Source organism: Pelodiscus sinensis, chromosome 7, assembly GCF_052426305.1.
Source record: "Pelodiscus sinensis isolate ZL-2025 chromosome 7, ASM5242630v1, whole genome shotgun sequence".
Lineage (NCBI taxonomy): Eukaryota > Metazoa > Chordata > Testudines > Trionychidae > Pelodiscus > Pelodiscus sinensis.
In genome coordinates, this window is record NC_143058.1 from 44,430,374 (window position 1) to 44,444,649 (window position 14,276).

The 14,276-nt window shown below is 38.5% G+C and overlaps 1 protein-coding gene across 4 annotated transcripts in view; it reads left to right on the forward strand.

The window, feature by feature from the left end:
• Positions 1-14,276, forward strand: part of MAP3K20 (mitogen-activated protein kinase kinase kinase 20) — a 143,483-nt gene that overhangs the window by 73,022 nt on the left and 56,185 nt on the right. For all 4 annotated transcript variants that reach the window (XM_075933640.2, XM_075933639.2, XM_075933641.2 and 1 more), the window contains exons 8-10: positions 2,589-2,675; positions 6,194-6,268; positions 12,701-12,807. In XM_075933640.2, coding sequence (XP_075789755.1) covers positions 2,589-2,675; positions 6,194-6,268; positions 12,701-12,807 — 269 coding nt within the window. The remainder of the gene's footprint in view (positions 1-2,588; positions 2,676-6,193; positions 6,269-12,700; positions 12,808-14,276) is intronic.

A 14,276-nucleotide genomic window follows, 5' to 3' on the forward strand; every position in this document is an offset into this window, starting at 1 on the left:
TGTTTTTTAAACAAAAAAAACCCTGTGATTGCTATCAACATTTCAAAGCCAGGGTGGTAGCAAGGGTGATCGCTCTCGTGTAGACAAGGCACCACAGGTCATCAGTATTTTAATCGTTGTGTAGACCTGCTCTGAGGTATGGTAGAAAACATGGTACTTAAAATGCTGGCAGATCCCTGGAACCTCACCTATACTAGTATTCCTAGCATAATTGTCCCCAGTTGAGCTAAACTTGGAGTAATAGTGGGAATTTTTAGCAACTAAGTGCAAAAGTATTTGAAACTTACTGAAAACAACAATCACTCTTGTTCTTCATGTCATGTCCTCATCTCCATATGTTCACTTTTTTCTCTATCTGTATATTCAAAGGAGACTGAGCAGTCTTGGAACCACAATTTGCAATGTGCCCTAAATTCTTTTGTTGTATAGTTCTGTGGGCTGTATGGACATTTGGACTACTTCCCTCTGCAGCTTTGGTTCCACTTTGGCTGGCAGTCCAGTATAGCCAATTCATAAGACTGTGTTGAAACCCTTACGAAAGTAAGGCAGTGAACATGTTACCAAGGAACATCAGCTTGGTGGGAAAATCTTTATCTGGATTGTTGACCTGAATATGAAATTGGCATCACTGACAAAGCATTGTTCTAAGTAAATCTTTTGGAATAAACGAAAAGACTTATGGGACTCAAGTTCCTCATATTTTGGATTTCTAATGCTACTACTGAACAATAAGATACTAAAAGGGAATTTTCAGAATTCTTGCTCTCCTCTGGATTATGAAGTATAATTTGGAGTATTTAGAGCTAATACAGCGGGGTTAGAAAACCGATGGAAAACAATGGAAATAAAAGTAAAGATGGGATCATAATGAAATTCAGTGCAAAATGTTCTGTGGAAACTTATGTGCATGAACGAAAATGTATAACCATCACCTGTTGTGGGAGAAAAAGCAAATCTGTCATCTTTTCCAGCTACCAGCTCATGGTGATGCATAATACCTACATATCTCAATATGTAAAAGTGTTCACCCAAACATTTTTTTTTTTACAATTCAAACAATTGTTATACATTTGATGTGTGATCTTTAGTGACAGATTCTGGAGGGTTTGTTGTAAGTAGGGCACTATAGCCCTATAGTTATAGAAATGAGATCGTTCTGCAAGTCTGCTCACCTGCATAATTTAGTGACTTTTGTTTTATTCTGACTGTTTATTGGGGTGTCTGAGCTTCATGGGAACACTAATTTTTTGCAGCTAAATTCCCTTGTTTTCCTCAGCCTTACCAACATATGTCTGGTAACTGGAATAACAAATTGAGGTCCCCCCCCCTTCTTCTTATAGGGAATGAATTGAGCCATACAGAAGGATTAGGTACCTGTATTCATATTTTCCCTTGAAAATTGTTAGTACAATGACTTCTTCTAAGATACCTTTACCTTTACTAATCAGGTTATGGCTCAAACAGAATTATTCAACAGCTCTTTTGATAGAATACCCTATTCATTTGATTTTTTGTGCTTGAACAGCATCTGCCAGTATTCTTGTATTTTCCTACTAATTACCTCCAAAGTTGGCCATAATTCATTGAAAATGATGTGGCTTGAGTACTAGCCCAATGAGCACAGATATCAAGAATTATACAAAGTGGTTGGAACTTTTGGCTAATTGGCAATAAATGTTGGCCCCTTTTTGTGTTTTGAGCTGAAGAAAAAGTTTTTTAAATAGCTACTTATGTGTGTATTGAGATCCAGTGTCATTAGATACATGTATGAATGGAAACAAAAGTGACTTTTAACTTGTTGAACTCTGATTGTATGTCTCCATAGTAGAAAAATAAGTTGGGCTTATTGATTCTTGGCTGTTATGGCAATGTTGATCTCATTTTTACTGAGTAGCTCAGATTCTCACCTACTATTTGATTTAATGATCTGGGGCAATATTTGCAAAAATGTTACATGGATATAGAGATGGAGGAGATCTTCCCATGTCTGAGGATAAAGTATTATAGTGATGAGATTAAATATAAAATATTAATTTCTGATATCTGCTATGTTTAATGTAATCACAAACTTGTTGGCAGCAACAATTATTATATTTCCTACAAAGTATATTTGGGGTTAAGTGATTGTAATAAGCACATCTCAGAAGCAAACAATTTATTGGGTCAGATACTAATTACTATGAACACCATTTGTAGTTGTATAGAAACATTTAAAAATTTAGAATTACTTATAATGAAAAGGTTTACTAGTTGGGATTAGGGAGAAGGCGTTCACGATCTTGCAAAGCTGTACCACCACTTTATGGTATAAAGAAAGAAGAGACTATTTCCTATAGTTTTCACAAAATTGCAGTCACTGGGCACCTCAGAATCCAGTTTTTTATCTAGGTTTTTTATTAGAGGAAAAAACAGAAATAGAAAAATTAATTTAGTGAGAGAATCTTGCATACAAACATTTGTCCAAGTTACTGCAAATGGGATCTGGTTGCCTGATAATTGGATACAGATAGTGCTGTATAAAGGTTTAATAATGTATTTAAAATACAAAGTACAGAAATAAAAATTCTTTTCTTTTTTTTTTATTCCAGGTTCTCTGGGAGATGCTAACAAGGGAGGTCCCCTTTAAAGGCTTGGAAGGATTACAAGTAGCTTGGCTTGTAGTGGAAAAAAACGAGGTAAGACTACGTTTCTACATTCAGGTACATAGATCAGAAAACAGTATTGGGGTTTTGCAAAAGACTTTTTCATCTTCTTCAAATTGAAAGTAAGTTCACGCGTATGGAAAGATTAGCAGTAGGAGCTAACACAAAGGGTCAAAGTGATGTTATTCCTCATGAATGGACCCTTTACATCTAATTGTTGCAGCTTCACGTCGTGATGCTGTAGATCAAAAATTGTACAAGTACTGTACTAGTTTCTCAGTCTCAATTGTAAAACCTAGGGGTTTGTTCTTAGTGATGAAAGAAGCCATTGCGTCCAAGGTAGGGGAACAGTTTAACTCCATCTCCTGCGTTTAGGACATCTTTTTACTGGCCGGGAGTTGATATATCTGTAAGAGACCTTCAGCTACTTCAACTTAACTCTCCCAGCAGGAGTCACTATAGTACAAGAAACTGCCGCTTAGATGAGAATTTCAAAAATAAAAGAAGAAAAAATAGTTTTAAAAAAAGAGAGAAATTACAGTTTTGCCACCTACGTTCAACACTACATTGAAGATGAGTTCCTCACTGGTATTGGCAAGACTGTGGCATAGCTGCAAGCTTCCTCATGCAGAGTCTTTCCATTTCAAAAGAACTTCAGTGGTGTAAACACCGTTTGTACAGTGTCCCCAGCCTCGCTTTTCTTCTTCACACAAATTGAGGCTTTCAGTTAGTTGGGCATGTGAGCTATATGTCTGAACATATGGTTCTTTGATATCAAAGACAGTAACTACATTTAAAAAACATTTAAAGTTGGGACTGTACCACACACAGACAAGCATGGAAATCTCAGTTAAGAGGAAACCTCTACTATCTAGACACAGTGGAAGTTTGGGAAACATTATAATGCAATCCAGTGTCTCTACAATGCTGTTTTATATTCTTCTATACAAGTTGTACCCCAAAATACATTACACTTAAATAAAAATTGAGTTAAATATTAAATAGCAGAGACAAATTAAGAGGGAGACACCTTTATTTTTTATTTTTTTTAGTTCTTTTTGGGGAATAGGTTGGTTCCACTCCCTGTCTGAGTATATGAGATGTCCAGATTAGTTGGAAATGCTACATTAGTTAAGAGAAGCCTTATGAACTCGGCCTTCTACAGAATACTATTTTCAGAACAGGAAACATGATTGGATTCCTTCTCTCACTATGGGAAAAAACCTCATACAGCTAATGCCAAGTTACTTTGGAAGGAGAGACCAGAAACTTTTCCATATACTGTATATGGCATTCCTGTGTATATCAAACACAGCATTTTATGCAGGATCTACTGCACAATATCAGACCATTTAAAATGAGATGAAGAGGCTTGATCTTAGACTAAAGGATGTTAAAGGGTACAGATGCATTTCCTCATGGTTTTTCAAAGAAGGAAACTATTAAAATAGAATATAAGCAAAATACGGGCATGCCTTGCTACAGCCAGAAGAAGCCTAAGAAAAAACAAGTGCCCTTCATGAATTTCTCTGTACTAGATGTTAGTTGCAACAGGATGATAGTGTCTGTTGCAAACTTCCTTCCTAAGTTGTGTAATGAATGAATTGACACTGACAGTTGAACTCACACTGATTATTTTTTTATTCTGATCACAATATAGTGAATATGCCCAACACAGTCCTGCAAAATTATAGACCACAAAATATTCCTATTCCTCGCTTTACTAACTGAAGAAAAATTCTCAGAGGGGTAACTGTGTTAGTCTGTAACTTTAAAAATTAATAATCCTATGGCATCTTGGAGACTAACAAAAATATATATAGAATCGTGAGCTTCTGTGGGTAAAATTGTTTGTGTATCATAGCAAGTTAATAAATATAAAGGGGACAGGTTCTGCTCTCAAATAAATTCATGCAAATTCTATTGATGTTAATGGAGTTGCATAGGTGTGATTCAGAGCAGAATTAAACATGCTGTTGATCCAGTCCTGCATTCTTCTCCCTCTAAAAGTCTGTGCAGAACTCCAATAAAAATCAGTGCAAAACTGGGTCTAAAGCATACTCAGAGCAAAGATCACTTCAGTGCAAAAGCAATTCTTAAGAGGTTAAGTGAGACTTCAGCAGTATCTGGGTTTTGTTTATGTCCTCTGCACAAAAAGGTGAATTTCATCTCACTCCTATTTCTCACTTCTCTGCACTGCCCTTAATATGAATGCTCAAATTATGGTTGGTGTTAACAAATCACAATTAATACTGAGAAATGTCTTCTTTGTTATGGTATGGTAGCCTGGGAACATACTACTTACATATTATCTGGCAAATAACATTCTGCACACATAAGATGTGTATTTGATGATTGCATGTCTCCTGATAATTTATTTTCCATCAACTAGAACATTGAGGGTTACAGCTATAGCAAGACTAGCAGACATATTTTTAGGCAAATGACTTGACTGAGTATCAAATGGCATTGCAATTTGCTCATGCACTATAACAATTTCAATGCATTAATTGTGCAAAAAACTTTTCACCAGCAATATATTATCTCCATAATTATACACCAGCAATGCCTTTACTGCATAGTTTACATTTCCGGTTTTAGTCTTATTTAAGTGCTTGGGCAGACAGATTTGTTGTACTCTTATTTTGGCACATTGTGGCTCACATGGCTTTGCAGCTCATGTTCCAGTAATATAATGGTATAATCTGATACAACTTGCTCTGCTGTAGTTGCAAAATGCCAGGATTAGTGCAGTCAAAATGCCTGGAGTAGCAAGTTGGTTTGAATGGAACTATGATATGTTGGTTAGATCATCTTTGTATGGCTTGGTCCTGTTTATAGCACTGGAGAATCATTTTTCCATCTTGACCTCTCAGATTTCTAGGTCCTTCCACATCATCCAATGAAGAAGCGTTCTGTTTTACATTTGCATATCTATTTTAGTTGGTATCAAACATCTAAAGTCAGTTAACTGAGAACCTAGAGGTATCTCCTTATGATACTGATATCAATGCATCAGTCAGACCACAGCTTTGTGAAACTTATCTTGTGGACTGAGGTTCTCCTATCACACTCACTTTTTTTTTTTAACTTCATCACCTCGTCAATCAATGCAATGTATATTTCGGCCATTTCTCTGTGATATCAACAGTGATTTTAAAATAACATTGCTGATTACTTCATATGAGAGAAAGGGGTTAAATCTTCTCCCACATTACATTTATACTGAGGTACATCTATGAACACCCAGTAATTCAGTTAGTTGAATCCAAACATTTAATATTCATTTGAAAGACTTTCCATGCCTTGCATGTTAGTTTTTTAACATTTACTGTACCTACCCATAGTGCATACTTTTGGATTTTGCACATTGATCCTCAATGATGGAGTTTTGGCCTTTATTCTGTGGATTAATTTGAAAAAAAAAAGTCTAATCTTTTTACTTGTCATTTGATGTTTCCAGTTTTATAGAAAGTATTATGACTAAGCGATTAAGAACAAGAAAATGCTCTTTGCTTTCTTTTAACTGGTGAATCCTCTTTCCATTGCAGAGATTAACCATTCCAAGCAGTTGTCCCAGAAGTTTTGCAGAACTGATGCATCAGTGCTGGGAAGCTGATTCAAAGGTAGTTTAATGTATTGTGTTCATGTTGAATGTATCTGTTTCTTTTTCAGCTTCATCATTTTAGTATGTAAGGGTACGTCTAGACTACATGCCTCTGGCAACAGAGGCATGTAGATTAGACTACCTGGCATAGGAAAATGAAGCGGCGATTTAAATAATCGCCGCTTCATTTAAATTTACATGGCTGCCGCGCTGAGACGATCAGCTGTTTGTCGGCTCAGAGCTGTAGTCTGGACGCTCTGCGGTCGACATCAAAGGCATTCGTCGACCTCCCAGGTATGCCTCATCCCAGGAGGCATACCTGGGAGGTCGACCGCGGAATGTCCAGATTACCGCGCTGAGCCGACAAACAGCTGATCAGCTCAGCGCGGCAGCCATGTAAATTTTAAATGAAGCGGCGATTATTTAAATTGCCGCTTCATTTTCCTATGCCGGGTAGTCTAATCTACATGCCTCTGTCATCAGAGGCATGTAGTCTAGACATACCGTAAGTCTTATTTTATAAGACACAGCTGTCCTATTACTGCTGCTGCAAATCAATTCACACCAATTCAAAACTGTTAGCAAAGGCTCTTCATTATGGTTATCTAGAACATATTTATGGCTAGATCCCTCTTTTGCCTTCTAAAACAAGGTCTGTTTAGAGAAGTCAGTGTTAGGCTACTGACTGGAATAGCCGTGTAAGGGTAGGATGGGAAGAATGTATACATAACGAAAAATAGTTTAATTCTTACCTATAAAACAGATTTTCTTCATAAAGTTATTTCTTCACAAATGCCTCTGAGAAGTTGCACATATAATGTAACAATTAAAGATCTGGTTCTGACACCTTTAGCACATTAGGAGCACTTGCAGCGTAAGTTCCTATACAGTGGGTATGTCTAGACTGCATCCCTCTGTCAGCAGAGAAATGAAGATTAGGCAGGTCGACATTGCAAATGAGGCAGGAATTTAAATATCCCGCGCCTAATTAGCATAAAAATGGGCCACCATGTTTTGCCGACTCAGCACTTTGTTGGCAAAAAGCAGCAGTCTAGAGGGGGATCTGTTGAGAAAGAAAGGCTTTTTCGACAGATCTCTTATGCCTTCTGCAAGGAGGTTTACAGGATCTGTCAAAAAAAGCCTTTCTTTCTCAACAGATCCCCCTCTAGACTGCCGCTTTTTGCTGACAAAGTGCTGAGTCAGCAAAACACGGTGGCAATTTTTATGCAAATTAGGCGTGGGATATTTAAATTCCTGCCTAATTTGAAATGTCGACCTGCCTAATCTGCATCCCTCTGCTGACAGAGGGATGCAGTCTAGACATACCCAGTGTGAATAAGGATGGCTGAACAAGTCCTAAATTAACATGAAAATAAAATAAAAAACAACTTCAAGAAGAGGTGTTGTATCAAGCTAATAAACCTTTGAACCTGTCCCATGGGGGTAACTAAAGGAATAATAAAAAATGAATATTTACCAAATATAGATGATAGAAAAATGTCCATTTTTAGTTCAGTCCACTGCCCTACTTTGTAATGCAGCAAATTAGTTGGAAAGAGTCCAGGGAGTGGCGGTACCTGGAAAGCAGTTCATAATGGCCTCAGCTTTGTTACCATTTTCTTCTCCTGTGAAGATAGTTAAGGAGGGAAAATGATATTGCTTTACTCAGTTTGGTAGGGTCAGAATTCTGGTCCTGTTAATGTCAATGGGGGTTTTGCCGCTGCTTCAGTACAGCCATCATTTGTTCCTGGATGAACTGACGCTTTTAACAGTAAATCGCCTTGTCACTTGGAAAGAACCATGAGAGGGAGACAGGAAGAAGGAAGTGTTCCTTGTAGGGTTTTTCCCCAGAGTGTTCTGTGAGGGGACAAGGTATGTTCTCTCACTTAATGAATGTTCCTCAGAACACTTGAGATCCACCAACAGCTTGGTACCTACCAAATGAAAACTCAGTGCCTCTATGCTACAGACTCCCTAGTTCAGTTTCCCATGAAGGGAGTTCCTTAGTTTATAGACTGCCATGAAGAATAGTTATTGTGGCATCATTCTGCTTTTCTGCAAATTGCAGGAGAATAACAACCATTTTCTTGGTCTGCTCCCTCATAAGACATGGATCCCAAGAAGATGATGCTGAAAAGGCAGTTGACCTCTTCTTCTGTAAAAGAGAACTGAACATTGAGGGGCTGTCTACACAGGAGACTCTAAGGGGCCCCTCATTATAAAGGTGTTGTTAAAGTCAGCTCTTCAGGGGCGAGTATATAGTACAATTCTTGTTAGAGACGACTGTGACCTTTCATAATACTGAAATATGCAGCTCCCCCTGTGCCTGTTATTCATCTGTTACTGAAAGCAAAGCCTAAAACTTGTATAGAATTTCTTAATGTTTGAAGAAATTGTCTATCCCATTGTATTTAAATCACTATGAATAAAACATGCATAGAGGACGTTTATATAGTAAAAGCTGTAAGTTAAAGTAATTTTACATGAAAAATAACTTATGTGCTAAGTATTAATAATGATTATTTAAAGAGTACCACCAATAGTACTTGATACTAAATAACCTATTTGTCTAATCTATTAGACCAGGGTGGGGAACGTTTTTTGGGTCAGGGGCTACTGACACATAGAAAAATCAATCGGGGACTGTATACAAGTGAGAAACAAAAAAACTGCAAACTCCCCCAAGTAAGAAAGAGAAAGACACTCCCCACATTGCCCTTGCACACAAGAGCCTTGGGGGTGGCAGGCTAGTAGATTTTGTGCACTCCAGCCCCACAGGAAGATGGCAGAGGGGAGGGGCTGGAACACTAGCGCAGGCTCCCCAAAGCTGCGGAGTAGCCCCGAGCGCCAAATCTAGGCAAGCCTGCCTTAGGGTACGTCTAGACTACATGCCTCTGTCGCCAGAGGCATGTAGATTAGGCTACCCGACATAGTAAAATGAAGCGGCGATTTAAATAATCGCCGCTTCATTTAAATTTACATGGCTGCCGCGCTGAGCTGACAAACAGCTGATCAGCTGTTTGTCGGCTCAGCGCGATAGTCTGGACGCGCGGATGTCGACATCAAAGGTATTTGTCGACCACCCAGGTAAACCTCCTGGGATGAGGTTTACCTGGGTGGTCGACAAATAGCTTTGATTTCGACACCCGTGCGTCCAGACTATCGCGCTGAGCCGACAAACAGCTGATCAGCTGTTTGTCAGCTCAGCGTGGCAGCCATATAAATTTAAATGAAGCGGCGATTTAAATAATCGCCGCTTCATTTTACTATGTCGGGTAGCCTAATCTACATGCCTCTGGCGACAGAGGCATGTAGTCTAGACGTACCCTTAGGTTCACCACCCCTGTATTAGACAATTGTTTAAATATGATTTCTCACTATATCTTTGTATATTGGAAGTTTTTACTTTAAACCAGGCTCTTGTATTTCTTATATTTCTTGTATTTCTTTCATCTATTTCTACAGATTATCTTCCCCCATTCTGGGACATTATAAGTTATTAGAATATGATTCCCATCTTAGTCTTGGGAACTGGGGGAGACAGTAGGAACAGATACAATAACAGAATCAAAGGCTCTATTTTTATGCAAACCTGCCCAGTAATAAACTTTGAGTGAAAAGAAACATTCAAAATATTAGCCAGAATTCTCTGTGAATTGGAATTTCTGTTGCCAAGGCTGATTCAGATACCTGCTCTGCCTGTAAAACAGTTGGTGCCCACATGCATAGATGCACAAGCATTGCCAGCGCTGTTGTACCTATAGACAAGGAGCAAAGTTTTAACAACTCCTCTGGCTGTCCTGGTTCACGGCTTGCCAGTATGGTGGTGATGGTGTGTGTAGGAACCACAGGCAGTGCACTGGCAATCGTATTGCTTCATACAACTAACTTAGTCATTCAGTGCTCTGACCTGTCCTTCAGTGACAGTTCTGTTCTCTGTAAGATCCCACTGTTCTAGGCAGGTGTGAGAGCATAAAAAGCTGGTCTTAGCCTTGCCCAATACCGCCCCAGTACCCACAGAAAGGTGTGCCAAGCAGAACATACACAAACATGCTGAAATGAAACTTGTTTTACTTTTTAATATTTTATTTCTTATGTAATTAAGGACTGGGACTTCCTGTTTGCAGCCTGCCCTGATCTTGGCATTTTCAGTGAGGTCAAAGGGCTGTTTTCTCTTCATCTGCTCCTGAAAACCAGATTATGTAACTGGTTTAGTAAGGACACACTACATGTCGGTTAAGTGATGGAATAGGGTTTACTCACACTATGCACATACATAAATATGAGGTCTGGGTTTGCAGCATGTTCTGGGAGCTGCCACAGTTCCATATCTCACAGGCAAACAGAGATGGAACATCAGTGGAAAATAGGGATGTGAAAGTGTAACCATCAGTTAATGTTCACGGTTATACACAGGCTCCTTGTACACATGAGGTGCCAGCTTAAAAGCCTTCTCCTGGTGCACACCGGCTCTTGGAGAGCTGGCTATATCAGAGGCAGCAGCGTAGGGAGCCGACTGATGCCCCACATATAACCATGTAATTTTCAGCTGTCACACGGTTACTTAATTAAACTCATTTTAACATCTCTAGTGCAAAAGCAATTGAAATGACAGTAATGCATTTAACATGCATTGCTACTCATAAACCCAACCAGACAAGTGCCCTGACCTTGTGTACATCACTAGGTCTGAGTAAGCAACAGCTAAATATTTGAAAAGAATAAAACTTAAATTGATAAATAAGCTGCTGGCCTCCAGGAGCAGAACCACCCAAAACTAGCAATAATGTACTAGTCTATGACTCAAATCACAGAGCCTGCCTGGCACTGGATGCAAGGGAATCTCCTGGATGTAAGTTTTACCCTTAGCATCATCCGTGTGGGGTTGTGGAATCCCTAACCTCTATAATGCATGTGGAGATTCACTGTAGAACCACTGTAACAAACTAGTGGGAATTTTTTGATAAATACAAGTTACAGAATTATAGCCACAGGTACAAATAAAATACTGCCAAGTTTGCACCTGCTACCGTGTTATGCAACTATTCTAAGGTTATAGTTCAAGGAAATTTATGGGATAGTGCCAAAATGCACAGGTATAGCAGCATCTGGGCAAGTGCTGTGTGCCACACAGAAAATCTGCTTGCTGCACCATTTGCCTGAAAATGGACCAAAAAATGTCAGACAAAAAAGCCTCCTGTTAGTATTGAATAGTGCAGCACTACTGTATAAGAGAGCTTGTCTCTTTTTTTTGTTACACATTTGACACTTTTTTATGCTGTTTGACATTTGAAATAAAGAAATTGTCTCTCTTTTATAATGTAGAAATCACTTGGATCTTCCTGGGAGAGACACCTCAGCATTGTTCCTAATTGTTTTTGTGCACCCAAATTAAAATGCACGTTTTAATTGCTGCATCTGTAATTTTAGCAGAAATGGTGTAATTACAGATGAGATGCAGAGAGAATGTGCATCATCCCTTTATTATGTATCTACATTTTGTCTCAACCTTTTGTCTCAACCTTGCCTGGGGTCTGTCAAACAGACTAACGGAGTCGCTGCTCTTTCAAGAAACACATTTAACTGTGGCTTTTTCAGTTTTCAACAATTATCTTACTCTGTCGCTTCCTTTGTCACTGCTGAAAGTAGAAAATGCAGAGAGTTATGACTGCTCTGTATGATGAGTGAATTTAGTTTTCATAAAGGGGGGTAAGAATGGCAGCCATTAGTTTTGCATGGGACATGAACTGCACACACAGCGTGACTGTGAATTACTCTCCACCCCCCACTGCTTTGCTGATATGTCCGGCTTTGTCATGAAGGAATTACCCCAATTGTCCTGATATCTGTTCAGTCCCTGACCTCTGCCGACACTACCAATGATAGTGTCAGTTAGGGAGGGGCATTTTTTGTGGTGTAGGCTTATGTCCAGTAGGAATTGAACAGAGATCTCACATTCAGGTTACCAAATGGCTTGTTCAGTTATTAATAGTGTTGGGTACCTACCTGAGACCTACAGCTGCAAAGCTGTGCATTGAAAGGCATTGCCAATCACTTGGAAGAGTCTGTGTCCCAGGTTAGGAATGTTAGGTAGGATTTTCCCCCATTGCACTAGAAACCCTTCTTTTTCTAAGCATTATATATCCCTTGTTGTTGTTGTTTTTGTTTTTTATTATTATTTTATTTATATTGTGATAGGATCCAGAGGGCCCAAACAGATGGGGGGCCCTAAATTGTAGATTCTGCCAGTTTCTGTTCCGGTTTTTCCAATGGAAAGTAAACAGTTTTAATACATGGGTTTAAAATAATTTTCCATCAGCTGAACATCTGATAATTATATAGACAGCATTCCAGTCTCTGTGTTAGTTGCAGTGGGAGAAATCCCATTGATGTTTTAACATAGTCAGATTAGAAAACAAACCGCTGATTCTTGTTATCATTTTGTCTTCAGAAAAGGCCATCTTTCAAGCAGATCATTTCAATTCTGGAATCCATGTCCCATGACAGCAACCTTCCAGAGCAGTGTAACTCATTCCTGCATAACAAGGCAGCGTGGAGGTATGGTTTTTTGCTTTCAAAATAAGACCGTATGGTGTTCACCTGAAATGATGTGGGTAAATTAAGACTCTTCGAAAAGGGTTAAATGCCAAAACTATGTGGCTGTCATGAGAGTTTCTAGTCAGACCCAGTTGGCATGATGGTAACCTCTTCCTTAATATAAAATATTTGTTCTGTAGATATTTTGGAGCATGTTTGAGCTTGTTCTTTTTCAAGACTACCCAGAATGCTGTGGAATGTGAGTTAAGAGTCAATACATTTAAGCTGTGTGCTGTATTAATATTACACTTGTTAGGAATAACAAATGTCTATGGGTTTTACCATCCAAATCTTAAAACCAATATTCAGTCTCTAATATGAAGATCTTTGTGATTTAAGCTACATATTAGTATATCTGTACATCTGTACGTGTGTATAAGTGTGAAAATTACATGTTATACCAGGATGGCAAATAAAAGGGCCCAATTTTCAAAACAAGACTACATTTTGGATTTTGAATCTTTGCATGTGCAGCCACACTGCATTCTCAGTTGTGCATCCTCATGATAGGACTTACTTTTGCCAGCCCCATTTTTTGTGATAATGCACAAAAATTGCTTGAGCAAATGATATGACCTGTTTCCTCTTGTATACTTACAAATGAAGACCAGGTAAATGGCCTTTTCAATTATTTGGAACAGTTTTTGGATCCAATTTTAAGTCTGTATTATATGGGTGCAAAGAATAACATAAGAGAAATGTTCCAAAAACTTTTTTCTCAGTATGAAAGCCTTAATGCTTCACAGTATTTCTCAATGTTTGGACAAGAATTTTGAAAGAGGATCTGCACAGACAGAGGATTGTTACCAGATGATCTTGCTGCGGTCTATATTAAGAAGCTTTGGCTTCTGTCCAGCTAAACTGGGAGCACAAATACTCAAATATTCTCTGCTTGCAGCTCTGAAAACAAGCAAAGAAAAACATTCAGCAAAACTGGAGTCGGGAAGTAAAGAATAAGGAAAAGATTATAGACATAAGGTTTAAACAAAACAAAACAATTCCAAACTTTGTTGGTAAACTTCAAAAGGAAATTGATAACTAGAGAATTTTAGTGTGTGTGTGTGTGTGTGTGTGTGTGTGTGTGTGTGTGTGTGTGTGTGTGTGGAAAAAGTGAGCACAAGATGGGATGGTTGAGCCAGGTCACATGATGTGAGTATAAATAGCATGTTTTAGAGCTGACATTATTCCTGCACTGACTCAGCACAGAATCTGGTAACTGCATCTCTGCTCTCAGGACAGTACACTAACGTTTTGCGCCATCTGCTGATATAAGATGTAAACTACATATATATTAGAAAATCTGACATTTGATCTTGAAGTGCCTGGTACACAACACATTTTTAATGTATTGATGTTTGAAAAATATTATTTTGTTGAATGTTCGACTAGGTTTTATTTATCAGCTGAAAGAATCTTTTGTTCTTATGTTT